The 23723-nt window shown below is 46.7% G+C and overlaps 2 protein-coding genes, 1 long non-coding RNA gene and 2 other non-coding genes across 8 annotated transcripts in view; 2 read left to right on the forward strand and 3 right to left on the reverse strand.

Annotated features, from left to right (window-relative positions):
- MPZL1 (myelin protein zero like 1) overlaps positions 1-2941 on the reverse strand; it is a 61336-nt gene extending 58395 nt beyond the window's left edge. For all 4 annotated transcript variants that reach the window (XM_089773260.1, XM_075909088.2, XM_089773258.1 and 1 more), the window contains exon 1: positions 2789-2941. In XM_089773260.1, the coding sequence (XP_089629386.1) occupies positions 2789-2897 (109 nt within the window). In that variant the 5' untranslated portion in view covers positions 2898-2941. The remainder of the gene's footprint in view (positions 1-2788) is intronic.
- A 5596-nt stretch (positions 2942-8537) lies between these two features.
- Positions 8538-8609, forward strand: TRNAP-AGG (transfer RNA proline (anticodon AGG)). The gene has a single exon. It is a non-coding gene; the product is annotated as a tRNA-Pro (tRNA).
- An 884-nt stretch (positions 8610-9493) lies between these two features.
- On the reverse strand, positions 9494-9565 carry TRNAP-CGG (transfer RNA proline (anticodon CGG)). The gene has a single exon. It is a non-coding gene; the product is annotated as a tRNA-Pro (tRNA).
- A 197-nt stretch (positions 9566-9762) lies between these two features.
- LOC142819965 (uncharacterized) lies at positions 9763-15111 on the forward strand. Its single transcript, XR_012897663.2, has 2 exons — positions 9763-9916; positions 13323-15111. It is a non-coding gene; the product is annotated as an uncharacterized LOC142819965 (long non-coding RNA).
- The window catches only part of RCSD1 (RCSD domain containing 1), a 44796-nt gene continuing 34975 nt past the window's right edge, over positions 13903-23723 (reverse strand). Inside the window, exons 4-8 of the mRNA XM_075909122.2 lie at positions 22232-22303; positions 19820-20023; positions 18097-18803; positions 16331-16783; positions 13903-14368 (exon numbers count right to left, since the gene is read on the reverse strand). Of these exons, the coding sequence (XP_075765237.2) occupies positions 16747-16783; positions 18097-18803; positions 19820-20023; positions 22232-22303 (1020 nt within the window). The 3' untranslated portion in view covers positions 13903-14368; positions 16331-16746. The remainder of the gene's footprint in view (positions 14369-16330; positions 16784-18096; positions 18804-19819; positions 20024-22231; positions 22304-23723) is intronic.

Below are 23723 nucleotides of genomic sequence, written 5' to 3' on the forward strand. Positions count from 1 at the left end.
GCTGCCCCTTTGAAAAGTGCGGAGGTGGCTTTTTAAAGGGGCAACTGTGCAGCCACTGCCCCTTTGAAACTGCCACCTCTGTGATTCAAATGGTCAGGGAAGCCAATAGCATGGCTTCCACAGCTTTGAAATGCACAAGAGCCCCTCCTGGGAACTCTTGTGCATTTCAAAGCAGGCACCCCTATACAGCCCGGAGTCAGCGGGACTTCCCGCTGTATGCAGAGTTCCGCATTCCTCCTTTGAAATGTACAAAAGCCCCCGCTGGAAACAAGATGAATTCATCCACGCAGGACTACCATCCCTAAAAGGAATATTGGGCATGGAAGCAGACTGGACCTTGAAGTGTATCATGAATAAATAGAAGAAAAAATTATTTAGTTGTAATCAAGTTATTTTCTTTGTTTTGTTGTTTGGTTAAGCATCTCTGCGCTAAATCCAAGTATCTTCCTATCCCTGCCCCTAGTTCACTATATCTAAGTTACACCCAGAAATAAGTTCTCTGGGTTTTAGTCTGTTCTTTTCTCAGTTTCTCTAACACCTAGCAACTAAGTATGCTTTATTAAGTATATCTTTTTGTTCTATTAATAAAATCATCTTTTTTTGAGGCGATGATTTGATTCTTGTGTCCTAGGAAGTAGCAGGTCTCTGTATGCATGCCTAAGAGGTCAGCTATCAGAAACTGCAGTTTGTTTTTCCTCAAGCTCTCTTGTGGTAAAAGCTTGGGGGTAGAAGGCTCTGGAAGAAGTTCAAGTGCTTCTTCCAGGATCTAAAAAGAAGGGGTTTTTTTTTGTTTGTTTGTTTTTTAAACATTTGATGATGGCAGCCTCTCTCCCAAGAGCACAGAATCTGTAACCTTGGGGAATTTTTGTAAGCAGAAGCCTATAAAGGAAAGGTGTTCAAGGTCTCTTGTGGGCCCCCACCTTCTGCATTTGGAGTGCCAAAGAGAGGAACAGCCCTGATGTGCAAGCATAAGACGTATTCTTTCATGTGCCATCCCCTGGATACAGTAAGGAAAAGTCATCTGACTCAGTTCCATGGGCTGGAGGGAAGGGAAAGAGGGAGAACAAGGTGGTGGTTAAAGCGCCACAAGACTGAGGGCTGGGGAGGATAGCACATCTTGGTCCAGGCTGCACTGAGGCCTGCTAACCCAGCCCTGCCCCTTCCAGAGGTGCAGAGCCAGCCCCTAGTCTGTCTGTCTCCCTCTGTCTCTCTAACTGCACCTTACAGGACACTGATTCTCAAATGTCACCCATCACCTACTGCACTTTCCCAACATTCTACAAAAATGCCTACCACACAGAATCTGTCCTGGGACACAACTGTAAATAAAAGTTTCAACATTATACAGATATTGTATGTACCCCTGTTGCCTATTCTCTACGCTGGCTGATACAATTCATTTTTAAAGATTTGTTAAAAGTTAGGCTTAAGACAGAATATAACTAAACAATAATTGTGTAGTGCTTACGGACACACACACACAAACTGTGTTATATTTAAATGCATTCCTACTAAACTTGGAAAAGCACCATTCCAGAACGAGCAGTAAAACTACTTAAGGGGAAAACCAAACTAGTCTTTTTATGAGGCATTGCAATGAAACTCAAAAGCATCAGATTTTAGTAACTGCATCTCCAATGAATGAATCACTTGATGATTACCGGCTCTGTTCATTCCCTCTGGGGAACCTGGCATTGGCTCTGATCAGAAGACAGAATACTAGTCTAGATGGACCTTGGATTGACCCAATATGGCTGTTCTTATTAGCCTAGTGCTTGCTAACAGATAAAGTATTAAAAGTAATTTCCCTTCAATGTCCCTTTATCACAGAATTTTCTCCAAGAGACTGACACTTGGCAATGCCTACAAAACTCCAAGCCATAGCATCCCATGTGCTAGCCACTGGTGGCTATCTGACTGGTAGAGTGTGGCTAGTTTGCTATAGCCACTGTAAGTGGCTACTGCTTTGGAACTGGTTGGACACCATGGAACTAGAAATACGGTAGGGGAGTGGCAGGCTAGCTTCTTTTCCCTCAAATCTTTTCAAGTTGTGCAGATTTTTTCCATCCATGTGCAAAATAAATTGTTATGTGCACCACCAGTGGGGGGAGAAGAACTAGCTGTAGACACTCTGCAGTCAGCTAGGTGGCAATGGACTCTCTCCTGAGATTCAGTTAGGAGCACCAATATGCACAAGCACACAGCCTACCAGGAACGCTGGCTGGTATCCCCACAACTATCCGTCTATTCTGTGTCCGGGGTGTATATCAATTTACACCCCAGGAGTGGTTGCCCCATTTCCCAAGCCACTGATCAGAGTTTACCCACGTCTCTTGGCAGAACCCCCAATGCTTCACCCACGTCTTCTCGCTGGAAGCACCCAAGCCATGCGCCCAGCCCCGAGAGATGAAGGGGCATCCTCAACCCCCCGCCACACACGCACCCCCCAACACACGCGCAGCCTGGGGGGCGGATGAGACGCCCCGGGGATTTTCTGCTGCTGGCCGCAGCTCCAGGGCTCTACAGCGCCCGCGGAGCCGAAGCACATGGACGCGTTAAAACGGCTCCTCCTGGGAGCGGATGTGTCGCTAGGCGCTGCCAGCCGAACCCCCCGACACACACGGGGCAGCCGGGGGCAAGGGCGGGGCAGAGCCTGGCCCCCGCCCCCCACAGCTGCCCCCACCCCGCGGCCCCTCGCAGCGACCGGGGGACCCGGCGGGCCCGGGACTCGCCGCCGCCCCAGCAGCCCCGAGAGCCGCCCGCCCCGCCCGGCCGCGCCCGCACTCACAGAAGCCCAGAGCGGCCGCCGCCAGCACCAGCGCCGGAGACACCCGCCCCCCCGCACCGACTCCTGCCGCTGCCATTTTCCTGCTGCTGCCGCCTCCCTCTGCCCCCATTGTGCCAGCCCCCCGGTCTCGGCCCAGCCCTCCCCTAGGGGCGGGCTAAACTGCTCCCCGCCCGGGGATTGGACTGGGGAGCTGTCGGTCGCGCACACCTCCCGCGTCCCGCTCCCCCCCTCCACACCGTGCGTCTTCCTGTGGCTGCGCGATTGGCCACTCGGTCTGTCATTCAGTATAAGGGCGCCCTATCAGAAAGGCAGGATAATTGCCCTGACCCTTCCCACCACCTACGTGGAACACGTGATACTGAGCTACTCTTTCCCCCCCCCCCGCCCGAGCGAGGCTGCTGGGGGGGGGGGGCTGCTCCTCCGAAGGTCATGACCGGTGTGATGGGCTACCTAGCACCCTGGCCTGTGCCACCAATGCAGGGGGCCAAGCCAACCCTTTGTAGCTGTGGCTCTGCAAGCCCCAGCTTCCGGAGTCATGGGATTATACAAATACCCCAGCTCTCACTTTGTAAATGCCTCTTGCCCTGCTGTTGTGGAGAAGAACTTTAGGACTCAGACTGAAGGCAGCTACCCTTCAGATTTATTTTAACAGTCACATTAATTTTCATTTCTGCCCCAGGTTTTTGGGGAATTGACTCATGGGATGAGCAATAACTGCCCCAAACCCACCATATCCCACTCTGTGCCCTCTCCACGCAACACTCCAACCTCAAGTTGAAATAGCTTATTTTGGCGTTTAGCACTGACAATACAGCAGAAAGTCCAAGAAAGCACACTCTTCTTTTGACTTCTCTCACTCCCAGTATAATGAGGAAGACTTACCACCTCAGCACCTCCAGCTAGCAGTCCTGAGAATTAGCTTGCTTGGCTCACTGGACACCCTCCATCTAGCTGGTGTCTCTCTGGCTACGTCTACATTGGCCCCTTCTCCGGAAGAGGCATGTTAATTTCCAACTTCAGAATAGGGAAATCCGCAGGGGATTTAAATAAGCATGGCCACCACTTTTTTTCAAGCTTGGGGAAAAGCTGGAAAAAAGCATCTAGACTGGCACAATCCTCCGGAATAAAGCCCTTTTCCAGAGGATCTCTTATTCCTACTTCAAAGGAAAAGGAAAAGGGCTTTATTCCAGAGGATCACACCAGTCTAGACACTTTTTTCCAGCTTTTCCCCAAGCAGGAAAAAAAGCAGCGGCCATGTTTATTTAAATCCCACAGGGGATATTTAAATCCCCCGCGGATTTCCCTAGTCTGAAGTTGGAAATTAACATGCCTCTTCTGGAGAAGGGGCCAATGTAGACGTAGCCTCTGTGTTTCTCTTTGTCTCTGGCCTCCTCTTCAGAACACTGTCCTCCAACAGTGCCAACTCCAGTGTTTGAGCCCCCCCTCCCCCCCCCATCAGGGGCTGGTGTTTATGCTACTTGCACTCCAGAGTGCTCCCTTCCCCAGGGCACCCTGTTCTTCTCCCAGGGAACACCCAGTCCCCCTGTACCCACCACCAGTCTTCATCTAGCCCCTGCCTCAGGGACAAACTGCAGTCTGTAATGTCCACTCATCACAGGCAAAAGGGTGTGGACCTGCTGCCCCTACCTACCATGACTGCCCCTTGCAGCCCCAGTAGCTTCAGGCCTTGCTGCCTGGGAGCTTGGTTAGCCAGAGCCTCCCCAGCCCTGCCTGCCTTCCCCAACACTACTCTACCTCCAGGAAGCTACCTGTTTCTGTAGCAATCAGGTCCCTACAGTTCTCTGTCCAGAGCACTCAAGTCCTTTTGCCCTCTAGGAGTCCTTCTTTACATAGACTCCAGCTGGGCCCTCATTAGCAAGAACTGCTTCAGCTGGGGCTTCGCTTGCAGCCCTCACTCTAGGGCTAGGGTTTTGCCCTTAAAGAGCCAGTGCAGGGCAAATGCCCTGTCACAGAGGCTGTGTCTAGACTGGCCAGTTTTTCCGGAAAATCAGCCGCTTTTCTGGAAAAACTTGCCAGCTGTCTACACTGGCCGCTTGAATTTCCGCAAAAGCACTGACTTCCTATTGTAAGAAATCAGTGCTTTTTGCGGAAATACTATGCTGCTCCCGTTTGCTCAAAAGGGCCAGTGTAGACAGCTGAGATTTGTTTTGCGCAAAAAAGCCCCGATCACGAAAATGGCGATCGGGGCTTTTTTGCGCAAAAGCGCGTCTAGATTGGCCACGGATGCTTTTCCGCAAAAAGTGCTTTTGCGGAAAAGCGTCCTTGCCAATCTAGATGCTCTTCTCCGAAAATGCTTTTAACGGAAAACTTTTCCGTTAAAAGCATTTCCGGAAAATCATGCCAGTCTAGACGTAGCCAGAGGGTAACAGGAGTTGGAATAAGAAGTCCTCGAGCTTGACATTATTTTGACATTAAGTCGAAATAACTGCTTGTAGTGTAGACACAGACTTTGTTGTTTCAGAATAACGTTGGTTATTCCAAAGTAACGCTGCTGTGTAGACATAGCCTACAAACTGCAGAGTAGCCATAGTGCTACTTCAGCAGCCTGGCTTCTTTCCACAGATAGCAGCTTCTCCACTGGAGAGAGTGACTGTCAGGCCATATTGTTTTACTGGAGACCACAGAAATGAGAGTACTGTTTGGCTTGAGTGAAATCTAGACCTGCTTTAGGTGTAGATTGATAGGAGACAGGAGTATAACATTTTGCTTAATTTAATGAAGCAAGATCCTGAGAGGTGTTGTGCAGAGGATAGAATTATGTTTTTGGCAAGAATTAATTTTTGATTATTGGCATCTCACTATAGGGCAGAATCAAGGTCATTTGGATGTTTTAATTGTGCGCTTCCAAACCTTTGTTTACATTTCTTTTAAGTTTAACCTTAGTTCTAGGATTTATAATGCATGTTTTAAGGATAGATATCTTTGTAATGCTTTTCACCTTAAATTACTTAGTATTTGCTCTCAAGTTTAACACAGTCTTAATGTAGTTTTTATCTGACAATACCGATTAGAAGAAAAATGTCCCAGTTCTGCTCTGTGGCCACAATTCAGTTAGTTTTCATGTATGCATAATAATCTGCTTTCAGAACTGTAGGTACTTTGTTCCAGATGGTGTAGTGTCTGGGAAGGTTAGCCCCCCTACTTTACTCTCATATACTGAAATGGGTTGGATTAGTCCAGCAGTAGTAGGATTGGTGGATTAGAAAAATAGAAGGTCTTTGAGATTTCATTCTTATAATGCGGATTGGGGAACCTAGGGCTCACAGACTGGATCCAGCACATGGCTTGTCTTGACCTGGCCCATGAGGCTTCTGGCTCCCCTCCCATCCAGCAGTGGGGTGAGCTGGTGCTCCAAGCCTTGGTGCACACACACACTCCTATGTGGTTGGAGTACCAGCACCAGCTTGCCCCACTACAAGAGGGAACAGGAATCAAGACAAGCTGTAGCTCTGGCTGGCAGGGAAAGGAAGCAGCTCTGCACAGATGGCAGGGAAGCTCTGTCAGGCTCCACCCCCATTGCTCCCACTGGATAGGAATCGCTGCCAATCGGAGCAATGGGTGTAGTGCCTGCAAGTACAGGGTGGCACAGAGAAATATATGCCCCCCAGGAGCTATGCCAGGTAGGGGCCCAAATCTCCTGCCCCCTACTTCCCGCCCAGACCAACTCTCTCCCACACACTAAACCCCTCAAGGCACCCCTAAGAACCCTATTAAAATAAGGTCATGACTCATGACCTAGTCTGATTTTCAGTTAGTATTACACCTCAGTTTTCCTTCTCAAATGATTCTCCAGTCCTCCATACAGTTAGATCACTCCAACTAAGTCACAAAAGTGTACCCCTTTCAGAACTGAAGTCCAAACAGAAACACAACAACAAAAATACTATTGCTCAAAAGATTTGCCCAATTCCCAAACAGCCTTTCACCTCAGTCCAACTTCCAGTCCTCCCAGCCTGGGCCTTAGTCCCCACTTTTCCCTACTGACAAGAGCAGCTAGACCACTGCACAAGAAAGATCATAGGGAAAGCCACACCTACCTTCTACCCACAGGTTACCATCCTGGGATGCAAAACAATTATGTCTACCCCATAACATAAAGTATCCCATCTTTCTTTCCTAGAGACTCTGGCTAGCCTCCTTAACAGCCCCTTTTCTAGTTCATTCCCTCCCTCTTAACAGAGCACTTCCACACAAGATTCCTCCTGTATAGCCTCCCTATGCTGCCCCCTGCAGGCCTAGTTTAATCACTGATTCCCCTTGCCATGTGACTCCTAAACTCATTCCTTCACTTGGGGAGGAGGGCTAAGCCTCACACAGGGGCAGCTGAGCTCCAAACTCCTTAAAAGGTCACCTCACCCTGTGCGATGTGACAGCATCACTCTTCAAGTATACTTGGATGGAGCCTATTCTGGACCAACCCTTTTCAGGTAATAAAGACCAGGTATTCACAAAAGACATCAAACGAGAAGGTGCTGTAACAATCTTAGATTGGTGGTGGTTTTGTTGTTTTGCTTTGTAAGTCCTAGAATACAATATCTCATCATGATCTGTTTCCATGATTGCTCAAATGGGCACCAAGATGCAGTCTTCAGAGTTACAAAAGGCCTATTTTGATCCAAACAGAGCTACCTGAAAAGTCTACAAGTCCCATCATGGAATTTCTCTATCTCAATCCAAGCAATATAGTTCGTATATTGCACGGTCCACTATACCATACAGCAGGTCACTACCTTGGAATGGTACTCTGCAGAGAAACTATTTCTAGAATGGTGTTCCATGTCAATTATAGCATCCTCTGTATTAAAATGAGTGCTGCTGCAGGCTACATTGTAGTAAACCCTGGCACTTCCCTTAGATCATTTCCAGAATATGCAAAGTGTCAGGGAACATACTAAGTAATAAACTATTGTAGGTGAAACTGAGATTGTAATGTAACCTAGTCTGACTGCCTTTAGATCTCACTGAAAACCCCTATCATTTGCAAAGCTAACCCATAATAACAAAGCTAAAATAATTTTTAAAAATCCAAATACAGCAATAGTAGAAGCAGAACCCACTTTTGTTCTGAGATTCTTGACTCTCTTATGTAACTGTACTTCAGCACTCGGATGCTATGAGAATTGGTTCTTTGTAAATCTGAGAGACAGGTTGATAGTGCCCACCTAAAATACCTTTGAATAAAAGCAGACACCTATGCAGCATAAGGGCTCCACTTGTGTGGCTCAGATTAAGGTTGGGACTATAGTTATTCAATTAAATATTGATCTATTATAAAACGAGGAGTAATGATTTTGCTGCTTGCCATTAATATAACAGCTTGTTTTCTGTGGGTTTTTATCCCTTCTTTCTTTCATCTTTTAAGTGGGCCATAGATCTTGTACTGTGTAAGTGGTCAGGTTTTACCCAAAGAAAAGGCAGCTCTTACGATAGGTGTAAAGGATGAAAAGGGATCACCTGCTCAGGCTTGATGAAAGAGTCTGTGCAGTTTTATGCATATTATTATCAATATTACAAATAATAGTATTGTTTATATAATTTATTAATTTTATTCTAATAACTAATAAAGAAATAAAGAGGTGAAGAATTATCCCTGCTGAAAGATGCCAAATAGAGGATAGAATACTGATAGAATTACTCTGTCATGGTAAACACCTATCTAAATGAAGAACCATGTAGCCTGAACCAACATTAGCTTCCTTTACAGTACTTTCAGTCCACTAACTATAGTGGCTCGTTGGTCTAGGGGTATGATTCTCGCTTAGGGTGCGAGAGGTCCCGGGTTCAAATCCCGGACGAGCCCTCTTTTTCTTCTTCCCCCAAATGTAACATTTTTATGAATATTTAATGTTGGGTTTATTGAAGGTACACTTCCACACATGGTTACAAAATATGGAGACGAATTTGAAACTAAAAACATGATCCACTTTCTTTCTGTACTGACAGTGCATGAATGTAAGTTAACACTCAGTCGAGGAAATCATTAATTTTCACTGATGCATGGTCCCCTCTCCTCCATGCACACTGACATTGGCCCCGCTGGCATTGCAGGGCGCTCATGAGAGAGGGTGCACGAGGGGGTTGGGTTCCCTGGATGTGTCACCGCGCCCCCTGTGCCCCCTGCAGGCTCCACATGACCCGGTTCCCCCCTCGCGCTCCAGTTTGCCCCAGCGCGGCTCTGCCCTCCCAACACCACTGCTTGCGATAGCTGCACACTCAAGCACTTGCCATGGCAATCTATTTCTTCCTCCCCAGCCTAAAAACTAGCTGGATCCATAGGTCCATTTCCTGTACCTCCGCTTGCACGCCCCCGCCCAGCAAACACACACACACCCAGCACGCGCGCGCACACACACACACACACACACACACACCCCAGCACACACACACACACACACACCCCAGCACACACACCCAGCACACACACACACACTCACACCCAGCACACACACACACTCATACCCAGCACACACACACACACACACACACAGCTGCTACCCGGTGCACCCCTTCCCGCTGTGCAATTCTCATCCCCCTCCAGCCTCTCCTTGCATTGCCCTGCTCCCACCCGCTTGTCCTTCGTCCCTCTGAGAGACTGCCCTGGTGGCCCCGCTGTGCCTGCCACCCATAAAATGAATTGAGGGCTCCAAGCCACAAAATGGAAAGGCTCGCACCCTTCCTCGTAGCGGGCTCGTCCGGGATTTGAACCCGGGACCTCTCGCACCCGAAGCGAGAATCATACCCCTAGACCAACGAGCCGCTGCCTGCTTCTTTTTCTCTAGCCAGGCTCTTCACTATTATCCCGCCTCCTTGTTACAAGTGTGCCAACTACTAATGGTATGGCCTGTTTTCTCCCTCCCCCCTCCCCAGGCTGCCGGATGGTTTCACCTACAGGCGGCCCTGGCTGGAAGATACCATTCCGTTTCCCACTATAATCCACCCGCCTAATGGGATCGCCTTTCCTCCACCCACAGTCAGTCGCCCCCATGTGGCAGATACTATTCTGATTCCTGCGGCGGCGGTGTGGGGAGCGCCGGATAGTAGGACTCCTGTATGGGGAATCCCATTTACGCTTTGGCAGGGGGGAGCCTCACCCCCGCACTCCGCGAGGTAACAGACTGTTCCCCAACGGCGGCTGGATTGAGGAGAGGGCGAGCTCATCCCTAGAGCAGGGGGACGGGGCTCTTTCCCGCTTCAGCTCTCCCGCACACGCTGTGATCCGGACGTTCGGTCCTTCCCCCTAACCCCATAGTGGGACTATGGTTTAGTCCGGCCCTCCTTTCTTCCGTTGGGCTTCCGAAGGTCCCTGGACTAGATACCCGTATATTACTCCGTTCTATACGCCCCCTCCCTTCCCCTCTGGGTGGGAGGCGGGGGAACAGCTGCTCTCCCGCCCCTAGCTCCGCCCTGAGTCTGCGTCAGGCAGAGCCCAGAGGGAGGGGCCAGCTGGGGGCTGGGCTGGAATCCCCGGCGTGAGGCGTGGCCAGAATCAATGTGCCGCTCAAGGCCTGGAGTCCACTGCAATCAGCAGGGATCTCCCTGTGACTCTTGGAAGCTAGCCTGTAGATTGTCTGGGGATACTGTTGAGAAAATGGCATTAGGGCATGTTGGAGGGAAGACTCCCCTGGTGGAATAGCTTCTGGCAGAGTTGCAGACTCTTTGTGCTTCCTACCCTCAATGTGCCTTCTAATCTTTTTCTTCCATATGTGGGTTTTTTTTAATCCATGTGTGCAATAACTTTTTATGTGCACAAAGGCATGCGTTATGCACCACAAACAAAACCTAGCGGTGGGCACTCTGCTAATCAGCTGGGCAGCATTTGAATGCTGACTGGCCACACAAGCACACAGCTTACAAGGAACATTGCTGCTAAGGGTGGGTCTACAAAGCACACGAAACTCGAAATAAGATAGGCAATTTGCGTATCTTATTTTGAATCTATTTTGAAATATGGTGTGTTTACACAGCACCAAATTTTGAAATAAGATGCTATTTCAAGCCATCCTTTATTCCTTGTGCAACAAGGTTTACTGGGATGCCAAAATACCGTGCCTGTTATTTTGAAAACTACTTCAAAATACCAGGTGTAGACACGGGGTAGCTATTTCAGGATATTGGAGGTATCCTGAAATACCCATGCAATGTAGATGTACCCTAGGTCATCCACCTTCGCTCAGTTGGGCCTGTCTGTGCTCTTACCAAGTGACCTAAGGAATCTGGGGCCCTAGGTTGAATTGCCTGCTCCATCACAAATTTCCTGGGTGACCTACACCCTTCAATTAGCCTCCTTCTGTGTGCCAGTTTCCCTTGTATGAAACAGAGATAACATGTTAAGATCATGTATCAGAGGGGTAGCCGTGTTAGTCTGAATCTGCAAAAGCGACGAGGAGTCCTGTGGCACCTTATAGACTAACTGAAGTGTAGGAGCATAAGCTTTCGTGGGCAAAGACCCACTTCGTCAGATGCATGTAGTGGAAATTTCCACTACATGCATCTGACGAAGTGGGTCTTTGCCCACGAAAGCTTATGCTCCTACACTTCATGTTAAGATCATAATATGCATGGAACTCTGCTGATCACAAGCACTATGTAAGAACCAGATGTGACTACTGCTGCCAATGCCCTACCCAAATCACCTCTGCCAATACCTGACCTTCTCCCTCACTGCCTGGGCCTTTCATTTGGCTCCCATTTCAATTTAAATTAAAACCAGAAGACAACCACATAACTTAACAAGATCTCAGCTGAATATAACTGCCAAAACTCTTAAGGTGCGTCTAGACTGGCAAGATTTTGGGCAAAAGCGGCTGCTTTTGCGCAAAAACTTGCCAGCTGTCTACACTGCCCGCTTGAATTTGCGCAAGAGCACTGACTTTGTAATGTATAAAATCAGTGCTTCTTGAGCAAATACTTTCACGCTCCCGCTCGGGAAAAAGCCCTCTTGCGCAAGAATACTTGCGCAAGAGGGCCAGTGTAGAAAGGGAAGAACTGTTTTGTGAAAAAAGCCCCGATGGCTAAAATGGTGATTGGGGCTTTCTTGTGCAAAATCGCGTCTAGACTGGCCACAGATGCTTTTGCGAAAAGCATCCGTACAAATCTAGACACGCTTTTGCGGAAATACTTTTAACGGAAAAACTTTTCCGTTAAAAGTATTTCCGCAAAATCATGCCAATCTAGACGCAGACTTAGGTTGCATCTACCGTGCACATTCCTGTGCACGAAGATATGCAAATGAGGCATGGTGATCATTTGCATACCTAATGAGCCACCATTTTTGCACAAGGGGCTTTTGCGCAAGAAGGAGCAGTCTACACTTATTTTCGGGCAGACCGGCTCTTGCGCAAGAGGGGGTTTTGCATGCGAAGGAGCACTGTAGACTGCTCCTTCTTGTGCAAAAACTCCTTGTGTAAAAATGGTGGCTCATTAGGTATGCAAATGAGGCGTGGCGATACTCATTGCTGTGCCTCATTTGCATATCTTCTTGCACAAGAATGCGCAATGTAGACGTAGCTTAAGTTTTTATGTAGCATTCTTTTCCCTACTCCTTTGTGTTTTTTCTCTAAATTTGAAATTCTGTGGGACAGGAAATCTGTATTGTTATACTACTTTAGGTTGGACATTGGGAAAAACTTCCTAACTGTCAAGGTAGTTAAACACTGGAATAAATTGCCTAGGGAGATTGTGGAATCTTCATCACTGGAGATATTTAAGAGCAGGTTAGATAGACATCTATCAGGGATGGTCTATAGTGCTTGGTCCTGTCATGAGGGCAGGGGACTGGACTTGATGACCTTTCAAGGTCCCTTCCAGTTCTAGGATTCTATGAGTCTATGATACTTATTTATAAAACAGCAGGCATGCCAAAGGTGCTATATAAATAATATTTTCCTTACTTGTGGTGTGCTCTTGTCCAGTCATTGGAGTTTTAGGATCTGATCCCGTACTCTGCTGTCAGAGAATCTGAGATACCACTATGGCCGCACTAAGGCCAGAATGCATGATCCAAGGCCTTTCCTACTTATTATCTGTATCATACAGCAGCCCCATGCAGGAGGTATGTGGAGGTCTGCAGCTCAGCCCTATTCAGTTAATCCAGAAAAGCTGGGGAAGAGTGTCTGTTTTAACACATTTATTTTCTCCACCCTTCTCTCCACCCACGCAGCTCCTCTTTGATCTAAGACAGGGCTGGCAAGATGCAGCCCGGGGGCCAGATGCAGCCCACCTAACACTCTGATCCAGCCTGTGGACTGCATCTGGCTGCTTTCTATTTATATCCTGCTGCACGTGCCACCAAATTTCCAGGTGGTGGTAGCTCAGGCAACAGGATCCTATTTAAATGGCTCAGGTTCCCAGTTGCAACATTACCCCAACCCTTTAAATAGCTGGAGCAACCCCAGATGGCTGCCAAGCAACATGGTGGTGGGGCCAAGAGCCTGCAGTATTTTTAATTCAAAGCCTCCAGCCCTGGAAAATCCTGGTGGGAGGCTAATACCCAGCTCTGCTTTTTCCACCCCAGATCCTGTGCCTTCCGGAGGTGGAGCCAGCCCATGACCACGTACCAAAATTCATCAAGTGGCCCCCCCTGCAAAAATTTGTGCCCACCCCTGATCTAAGAGACATGCATGAATCCTTCATTCAGTAAATAATCTTTAATCATTCAGTGAGGCTACACTCCCTCAGCTAATACTGAGCCAATCCCCATCTCTGTTAGGACTTTGTTACCATAGATTAACAACTGACCTATAGAAAGCCACATTAAGTAGTGCCTGCTTCTTGGAAGCAGAGAGTGATGTCATACCTGTGTAATGTAATGTGCAATTGTGTGTGTGGAGGAGCAGTTTTCTATTCTTACTGTGCAATCTTTAATTACTACACAGATATGATTTGTGTTTTTAAGGATACTGGGCTAGATGGACCTTTTCTCTGATCCAGTATGGCCATTCTTATGTGAATTTCAAACCTGATGGTTAAACATCATACTATTCCCAGTTGTAATCCTGCCCTCATTCTGTCTGCTGCTCCCAGCTCCACCCATCTTGGTTTGGGCTTCTGCAACTCCCCAGAAAGAAACACACAGTTATTTTTCTTTTCAGTTCTGCTGTTTTATTTTCTCTATTTTTCCATTATATTTTCAAGGGGAGGGAGGACAAATTCCACCCTCTTGGCCAGCACACACATTCTCTAAACATGCACACGCATATATACAGTAATGCACGATCACATATGTCCATATACATCTGCTGAGAACAGAAATGTTACAGTGATGACTGCAGTCTGGCCTGGGATACAAGCCCAAGAAAAAAAATTAAAATGTATTTCAAAGATGAAGACACGTGCTGATCCCATTGTGGTAGGCTCTGTATAAACAAAGAACAGAATGACTCTGCCTCATAGGTCTCCATCCACAGAGCAGGTGCAGCATAGGCAACAGCAAAGCCAGGTTCCATCACTGTCTGCCTGGTCAGTGTGTCGAACCTCTGGCCTGTGGCAACCACTTCAAAGATGAAAGGGAGTTTGATCTCATCTCCATGGCTCTTTCAGTCTTTGGCCTCTTCAATGATACTGTTGGGAAGAGGGGGGGGTTACATAATGTGTTTGTGGTTTTAGTGATGTGAACACCTGTCTATTAGGAATGGGGATTGTAACACCTCCCCCCCCCCAACTCATTTCATGTAGGCCAATCAATAGCTAATGCCATCTGGAGGAAAATGGCTCCATTGCCCATCCACTAGACCCCTGAGCTAGCTAGTCATTTGAAAGTTTTAATAGAGCCCTAAATGCCAGCTCTAAGCACTTGTATATGTCCCTCGGTCACCACAGTATCTGAGTACTTCTGCTGTCATCCAGTCCTTTCAAACACTCCTTCTAAATTCTCTAGTTTAAAGAGAGAACCTGGACTCTTAAAATTATTTTTATGGGAGGGTAATTCATCAGTTGACATCCAGCCTCGACTATACTAAATGAAACTCAACCATACACGGGCAGTTCACTAGCTTATTTGGAATGAATAGATTATTTCAGTCCCGTTTCCGGTAAACAAGTGTCCTTATCACAAAAAATTAAAAATGATTCTAATTGATCACTGTTTAGCAGTCTCAGTAGAGTCCAAAGACAGAAGATGTCATGACGACTCACTTAAACTTGACCCATCCAAGTAAAAGTTGAATATAGTTGTGAAGTAGTGTGAGGAAAGCTTGTGCTATTACTTCCCATGCTATAAGTGTTGTGTGGATATGGTATTTCAGTCATGACTTATCAACAACACGAGAAAAAAAAACCCACCAAGAAATCCTACCGAAAAATAATCTTCAGCTGTTGGGTGTTTCAAGTATGAATTTATCAATCCAAAGCTAATCCTAGTAAATATTTATCAAAGACACTGTATAAGCCATTTAAAATGATGTTTTCCAGATTTATGATTCACATTGTCTGCCATACAGCATAAATATATATATACAGGCAGTCCCCGACTTACGTGGATCCGACTTACGTCGGATCCCTAGATACGAACGGGGTGAGGCAACTCCCGCACATGCGCAGCAGCATTCCCGGGGCTCGCTCACCTGGGTCCTAGGATCCTCCTCCTCCTCGGGCCGGCTCCGACTGGGGTCCCGCAGAGCTGCCGGGCAGAGGAAAAGTGCCTCCCCCCACCCCCCTGCCAGCAACAGGCTGCCCCCTCCCCTGAGCAACAGGCTGCCGAACAGACAAAAGCAGCCTCTCCGCCCCTCCTCCCCTCTATACATGCCGGGCTCCCAGAGCGCAGCAGTGTCCCCGGGGCTCGCTCACCTGGGTCCTAGAATCCACCTCCTCCTCCTCTTCGGCTGGCTCCAACTGGCCTCTGCCTGCAGCAGCTGGCCACAGGGACAGGGATCCCGCAGAGCTGCTGGGCAGAGGAAAAGTGCCTCCCCACGCCCCCTGCCCCCCCCCCCCCCGCGGCCTCGCATCCTGCACGCCTCCCCCCTCCCCCCCTGCCAGCAACAGGCTGCCCCCTCCCCTGAGCAACAGGCTGCCGAACAGCAGACAAAAGCAGCCTCTCCGCCCCTCCTCCCCCTATACATGCTGGGCTCCCTGGGCAAACAAAGACTCCACCAAAACAAACAAAGTGCTGGCCTCATTGTGTTAGCAAAAAAAGGACCCTCCTCCTAGAACCCTGGGTGGTGTGTGGAAATAAAGCTATTAGCTCAAAGCATGGTGCAGAGCTGTTTGGTATTTGATGAGTTACTCCCTTAGTCCTGAGTTTGTCACAGGGACAGAAATAGATGTGAAATCTTCTGAACAGGGGAACAGACAGCAAAACAAACATTAGAGGGGAGTTAACCTTTCCCTATGCTATCCAAAACTAAAAAAAATGTTTGGCTAGAGTTTCCCCTACAATATGTACCAGTTCCGACTTACATACAAATTCAACTTAAGAACAAACCTACAGTCCCTATCTTGTACGTAACCCGGGGACTGCCTGTATACAGAGAGAGAGAGTGAGCGAGAGAAAATCAATTCTCCTATAAAAAAAATTAATTTACTTACATTTGAAAACTAAAAATATTTCAAAGGCAAGCTATTTAGAATGCACGATTTATATATGTCCAAAACTGATAAGCTGCATCAAAGTCCAATACGGAGGAACAAACAAAATTTGAAACTCTGCTGTAATGGTGAACATTGGGCTCAGAAATGGTGGTGTTTGTCATGCCCAAGCTTCTGTGCATCAGGTCTTCAAACATGGCCATAAAGTTCTTCAATAAACCCCAAGAAGAGTCAATCAGTGCATCCTTTTTGAACCTACAGAAAAAAAGTCTTAATTCCAGTCTTTTCTTCCCACTGCTACACAGTGTTGTGGTGTAAGAACAGTGAACTTCTTTGATGTTGTTAATATTCCGCTGATCTGTTGCTGGGGAGAGTTCTCCAGTAGCTGCACCTTAATCAGACTATTTGGTTTCTCTTCACATTAAAGTCTCCTCTATCCTGATTGGGTTCATCCTTTTGAGAGGGAAAGAATGATAGAAGACAATAAGGAAAGTTATAAAAAAAAGTTACAATTTTATATTGATTAGGAATCCATAGGAAAGTCTGAAATCTGGGTGCCTTTTTAGTCATCTTTTATAATTGGATTATGGTTTTCTTGCTATAAATTTGAAGGAAAGCTGCAGCCAGACCACTCCAGATAAGGGATGTTAAATAGTGGTTTGTAAGCAAATTGAGGAGTCGATGGAATTTACGCCCCGTCCCAGATGCTGGGGCTCTGTTTTTTAAACATAATAAGAGCCCCTAGGCTCTTACTACATTTAAAAGGTAGAGCCGCAATGGTCTGGGACTGGACATGAGCCAGGGCAACTGAGTCATGGCTTGTGCCTGGTCCCAGACACTGCAGCTCTGCTTTTAAAATGTAGTAAGAGCCACAAAGGCTTATCCGGTAGTTGATTACTCGACTAATCACTTACATCCCTACTCCAGATTGATTTCCCCTGTTCTCAGAAGCTAAGCTGGGTTAGTACTTGAATTGATGACAGGGAATACGTTTTTCTCCATTTTTATTTTCCTATCCACATCCATTCTGGATCTTTTCTCCCTACAAAATGCTTTTTAAGACACATATTCAAACCTTCCAAACTCAAGATAGTTCAGTTTTAAAAAAATCAGGACTGGTGGAAACCTAAGTTTGAATGCAGAAGGGTCCAATTTGCTAGGATGACTTTTCAACACTAGAACTGTGCTCTGTAATAGTTAGCGTACTGATGGCATCGCTGCCCTGTTGGATGGAACGGGAGACCTATTTATGTGTGTGAGATTATGTTAACTACCATAGATTAAAGGCTAGGCACAGTAGTATGTCGTGTAAGTCTTAACATAGCTTGTGGAAATTCTCCTTTATCTCAAGTGGTAGAGGACTGTGTTTTTTGAATTGGAAGGAAATAGTTTTTGTGGTTTAGTGGGTGATCACGAAATTGGTATGTATGCACCACAATTATGGCTGACACTGCTAACAATAAGTTTGGAAATATTCCTTTTAATCAGACAAGGTGTCAAGGGTCAACATTTTTCTCTCTTCTTTCACCTACATACTTTTCACTGTCATGCTTGCCTGGGGAACTGAGCATTTTAATTCTCTATATTAGGTGCTCTCATATTGAAGTTGATTTCTATTGAGATTTGACAAACAGCAGAGGGAAATGGTAACACTGACATTTTGGCACATAAGCCTTTTTCTTTTTCAGGCAAAATGTTTGTGAAAGCCTCTGGTATTTCATGAACAATTACTCTGGTGGCCTATCTCACCTCTGCTTCATACTTACTCTGTGTCCAGTTCTTGCATTGGTGTCACACTTCCATGCTCACTGGCAGTTCCTGTGTCTGCTGTAGGCTGTGGTATCCCAGTCTCCAGGGATTTTTCCTGAGTACCTGATGTTTCCTGTGCGTCTTTGCCCTCACTGTTTTCTTCCTTCTTCACTTCATTTTCTTTGTTCCTTTTCTCCTGTTCATAGGCATTGCCATGCTCCTTTCCTTCCAGGGAGCTTATGTCCCTCTTTTCTTCCTTATCCCCTGGGGTGTTCTGGCACAGCTCCTTATCCTCATTTCCCATGGTATTTGGACATGGCTTCTCCTCTGGAGTGCTCTGGCTTAGCTTCCCTTCATTCTTCCCTGGAGTGCTCTGGCATGGCTTTTCCTTATCTTCTGTGCTGCTCTTGCGTGGGGTCACTGCCTCTCTTTCCTTCTCTTTCTCCTCTTCGTTTTCTGTTCCACTGGGCTTTCTCCTTGATGGTGGCTTTTCATCAGATCTTATCCGTTGCCGCAACACTTTACTGCTGGTTCCAAATGCAGGAGACTGAAACTCCTCTTTCTGATTTTTAGGCATGAACACATCATCACTATCCTCTTCTTTGGCCCCATTTTCTTGAGATGATCCAGTCGCCTTTAAATCGTTACTATCTCCATAGTCTGACTGAGACTTTCGGAATTTCCTGGAGGGGGGTCTGCGCTTAATTGATCCCCGTGTCCGCACCTGAAAACAGGTAAAGTTGAGATGCAGGCATTTCAAAGAACCACACAAGTGTGCAGTGGCAGCCCAGAAACCTATGGGTACATGATTCAGATACTCAGCTGCCAGCTGGTGACTCAAACATCAGTTCTCCTCCTCACTAACATTTTACCTCTCTGAGAAAGTAGTGAGAGATCATTACCCCCATTTAAACAGGTTCTTTCTACAATTTACGTATCATATCTGAAAACATTGACTACAAGGACACTAGACTCAGTATATAGTTGCTTACGAGTGAGGAATTACTTTGAAAACCTCTGCCATTTTAATTTTGGCACTGGGATAATGGGAAAGGATAAAGGAGTTTCACTTCTCAGTAGTAAACTCAGGTATTTCAGGTTCTCTTTCCACTGTTGCCAATGCGTTTGAGTCTTAATCTGCAGAAACCCCTTCTAGTGTGCTGTGCCTTGTGCCTCCCAAATTTTTCCATTTGAAAGCTGTATTGGCAGCTATAGATGCTGTAACTATGGGTGCGAGGTTGGGAGAGTGCTGTAGCACTCCCCATCGTCAAGTGATTTTCATTATATACAGGGTTTATGGTTTGGCTCCATGGCTTTCAGCATCCCTTATTGTAAATGATCTGGAGAAAGGGGTAAACAGCGTGGTGGCAAAATTTGCAGATGATTCAAAACTGCTCAGGATAGTTAAGTCCCAAGCAGATTGCAAAGAGGGTCTCACAAAACAGGGGGACTGGGCAACAGAAAGGTTCATGTTGAATTGAAGCAGGTGAGTAATGCCACTTCACCACCTGAAGACAGCTGGAATCTGATTGACCAACCAAAAAAAATCTGTTTGCAAGAGAGGGAGTCCAATGGACCATAGTGAGAGGCAGTTTCAAAACAGATGCATAGATCTCCTCATTTGGCTACAAACACACACTCTCAAGACTGAATTAGAAAGTAAGAACTAGTGTTCCATTTCCACTCCAAGCAGTAAGCTGGCTTTGGCTTCCTGTGTTGGAGGCCTGGCAGACACTGTACCTTGGTATGAAACTGGAGTTGAGTACCCTCTGGTGGTTGATCAAAACTGACTGGTGCCGCATCTGATTCACTGGAACGGGACTGGATGCCAGGGCTGCTGGGAGTTGAAGGGGGAGTGCTAAATGGAGACGGTATAACTTTCAAACCTGGGCTTTTTGGAGATGTTCCTGGCATCAGGGTAGTTGGAGCAAATGCCAGATTGGCCTGCAAAAAATGACATAATCATAATAAACCTCCCCTAAGATTTAACATGATTTTTGGTCTGCCACCCAAATTTCCCCTGTCAGCAGTAAAGTGGACTGAAATAATTGATGGTAATATGATCACATAGTGACCACATGGGGGAGCCCTTGCCTTTAACACATGATACTAAGTCATCCAGCTGACACAAGAGATGTAGCTCCTGGTTTTGTGTTTCTCCTGGTGATACTGTCAACAAACAATCCCATGTGAAGAAGTTCTGGATGGACAATTGAACTGCTCCATCTCTGAAGCATTATTATGTCATATGAAGTATTAGGGGATTTTCCAGTGTCTCAGCCTAGCAAATATGTCTCCCATGTGGCACAGGAAAGGCTGTGAAGAGAGTAGTCAATAACCAAAAGAAGCTTTAACTCACTCTGTGTTTAAATCACCTGAAGTTTGTAGCTGTGAGTACTCTCAGGCCCTTCAAATGATCATTAAGGGTATGTCTACACTGCACAGCTATTTCAGGATACTGGTGATATACCGAAATAGCTAACCCACATCTACACAAGCAGCCTGTTATTTCAAAATATTTTTTTGAAATAACGGGCACGCTATTTCGCCATCCCAGTAAACCTCATTGCACAAGGGATAAGGGATGGCTCAAAATAGCACATCATTTCAAAATTTGGTGCTGCATAGCACAAATTGGGTATCTTATTTCGAGTTTAAGGTGCTGTGTAGATGCACCCTCAGTTTAACAAGAGAAGACCTTTGAAAAAACTTGTGTGTGTGTTTTGTGATGGGGCTCCTAATTCTAGAATCCCACTGAGTAGTGCCTATTTAGTTCAAATACAACTGAAGTGTCCCTGAGTGTCCTTGAGTTGAGCTCAATACTGCCACGGACAGCCTGCTATTATTTGGGCACTGCTAGGAGAATGCTCACAATACCAGGCATGTTAGCTGGCATTAGCAGGGCTTTATGTGAAGAGACCGCACATTGTTAGTTATCCTAATTGGCGTAAACCAGCTTCTGAGAGTTACAGGTGAGCAGTAAATGCTGAATAAGCTGTTGAATTCCTTGGGAAACAGAAAAGTGAGATGCTTTTAGGGCAGGGCTGGGCAAGATGTGGCCCAGGAACCAAATCCAGCCCCCCTAACACTTTGATTCAGCCTGCGGACTACATCTGACTGCTTCCTATTTATATTCTGCTGCCTCCTGTGCCACCGAATTTCCAGGTGGTGACTCAGGCAGTTGGATCCTATTTAAATGGCTCACAGCTCCCACTTGCAGCATTACCCTGGCAGGGGCTGAAGCTGCGAGTCTTTTAAATAGCTGCCACAACCCCAGGTGGCTGCCAGCCAACATTGTAGCAGTGGGGCCAGATCATGAGCCCTTTGCTGTGTTTTTAATTTAAAGCCTCCAGCCCCAGACAATATCGGGGGGTGGGGGGAGGGTTAGTCCCAAGTCCTGCCCCTTCATTCTCAGGCCCTGCCGCTTCTGGGGGTAAAGCCAGCTCATGTACTAAAATTCATTAAGTGGCCCACCTGCAAAAATTATTGCTCACCCCTGTTTTAGGATAGTCTACATGCAGCGGGACGGGTGCTTGGATAGACAGACATACTAGTTCTTCTTGATCTAGTCGATTGTTTCTCAACCTTTTTTTATAAAGTACCCCTTTAAAAAAATTATAAGTACCCCAGTACCTACAGTTTTCAGACGCACAAACATTTTTTCTACCATTACAACACATTTGTTTAAACAACTTAATCGTAGCCAGGCGGGCGATGAAATATTTGGGTATAAAAAGAACAAAAATAATAAAGTGCTGTAAAACTTAAAACAAAAATTCAGTTTTCTCCAAATTTCAGTTGTGTTGACGTACTCCCTCCCCTGTCCCCAAGACTACTCGTACCACTGGTTGAGAAACACTGATCTAGTCTACTAAAAATAGCAGCGTGGCCACTGTGGTGGCTTGAGCTAGCTTCCTGAATACAATCCCATTTGACCTCCTGGGTGCATACTTGGGGGGCTAGCCTGATCCACAGCCTATGTCACTGTGGCCACACTGCTATTTTTAACTTGCCAGCTCAAGCAGAGATAGTACCTGTCTTTCTATGTGTAGGCATACCCTCAGAAATACAAATATAAGAACCATGTTAAAGGGTAATCAGTTTAATTCCCTGAGAATTACAACAGCCATGTTGACAGCATCCAACACCTACCTGCAGTTTTTCTATCAGAGGAGAGCTTTTCACCTTGACCCTGGGGAGGGGAAAAGCATTTGGAGACAATTTCTGTAAATAAACAAGAAAAGACCAAAATAAACTTGATGAATAAAGGAAAAGTTCTGAAACCTGAACTAGTCCAGACTGATCCTGGGAAGTGAGGGATGGAAGAAGAGGAAGGAAAGTGAAAAATGTGTCTCTGAAGTCTATGGAGTGATCTTTACAAAGGAGTCTGTTCTTTCCTTTCCTATTACTCCCACCTCGTCTGCTTTCTAGCCATTCAAGTCTAAGATAAAGAAGAATTAGAGTGCACAGGACTGAGAAAGGGGAGAACAGTGTATAGAGTAATATCTGGAGTAAAAACAGATTATCAAAATCTGTTTTCCCTCCCTTTCCCCTTCCACCAATCAAACAGTGCCCTCTTTTGAGAGAAAATGGGATTCTGTCCCTTCTGACTAGCATATTAGGGTATGTCTACACTACAAAGTTAGTTCGAACTAACTTAGTTCGAATTAGTTAATTCGAACTAAGCTAATTCGAACTAACACGTCTAGAACTAAAAACTAGTTCGAATTAGCGTTTTGCTAATTCGAACTAGCAAGTCCACATTGAGTGGACCCTGAACAGGGCTTAAGGATGGCCGGAAGCAGTGCCGGCAGGGCATCAGAGGAGGACTTAGTGCGTGGAGATGCTGTCTCAGGCTAGCCGAGGGCTGCGCTTAAAGGGTCCCGACCCCCACCCCGGACAGACAGTTCTAAGGGGTGCCCCGCTTGCAAAGCAGTCCTGGCTTGGATTGCCCGGAGTACCCACACTGGGCACATCACACCACTCGGCCATCAGACCGGCTGCACTTGCCGCAGGCTGCCATCTGGGGAGAGGGGGCAATCGGGGGGCTGCAGGAGAGCTTCCACCCCCAGAAGCCCGAAGAGCCAGCCCAGTCCTCCCCATCGGGGGCTCGTACCCCATTCCTCCCTCACCTCCTTCCACTTACCCTTCCCTAGCCCCCCTTCTTATTGATGTACAAAATAAAGATAACGTTTCTTCCAACATTGACTCTGTCTTTATTGAACAAAACTGGGGGAGACTGGGAAAAGGAGGTGGGAGAGGGGAAGAGAAAGGCTGGGAGAGGGGAGGGCAACTAACATGATCAGGGGTTGGGAACAGGTCCCAGATGAAGAGAGGCTACAGAGACTGGGACTGTTCAGCTTAGAAAAGAGGAGATGGAGCGGGGACAGGATAGAGGTCTCTAAAAGCAGGGGTTGGGTGGAGAGGGTGCACACAGAAAAGTTCTTCCTGAGTTCCCATAAAGAAGGACTAGAGGACACCAAAGGAAAGGAATGGGTAGCAGGCTTGAAACTAGTAAGAGAAAGTTGTTCTTGACAAAGCAAATAGTTAACCTGTGGAACTCCTTGCTGCAGGAGGCTGTGAAGGCTACAACTAGAACAGAGTTGAAAGGGAAGTGAGATCAAGTCATGGAGCTTGGGTCCAT

Source organism: Pelodiscus sinensis, chromosome 1 (genome assembly GCF_052426305.1).
Source record: "Pelodiscus sinensis isolate ZL-2025 chromosome 1, ASM5242630v1, whole genome shotgun sequence".
In the NCBI taxonomy this organism is placed as follows: domain Eukaryota; kingdom Metazoa; phylum Chordata; order Testudines; family Trionychidae; genus Pelodiscus; species Pelodiscus sinensis.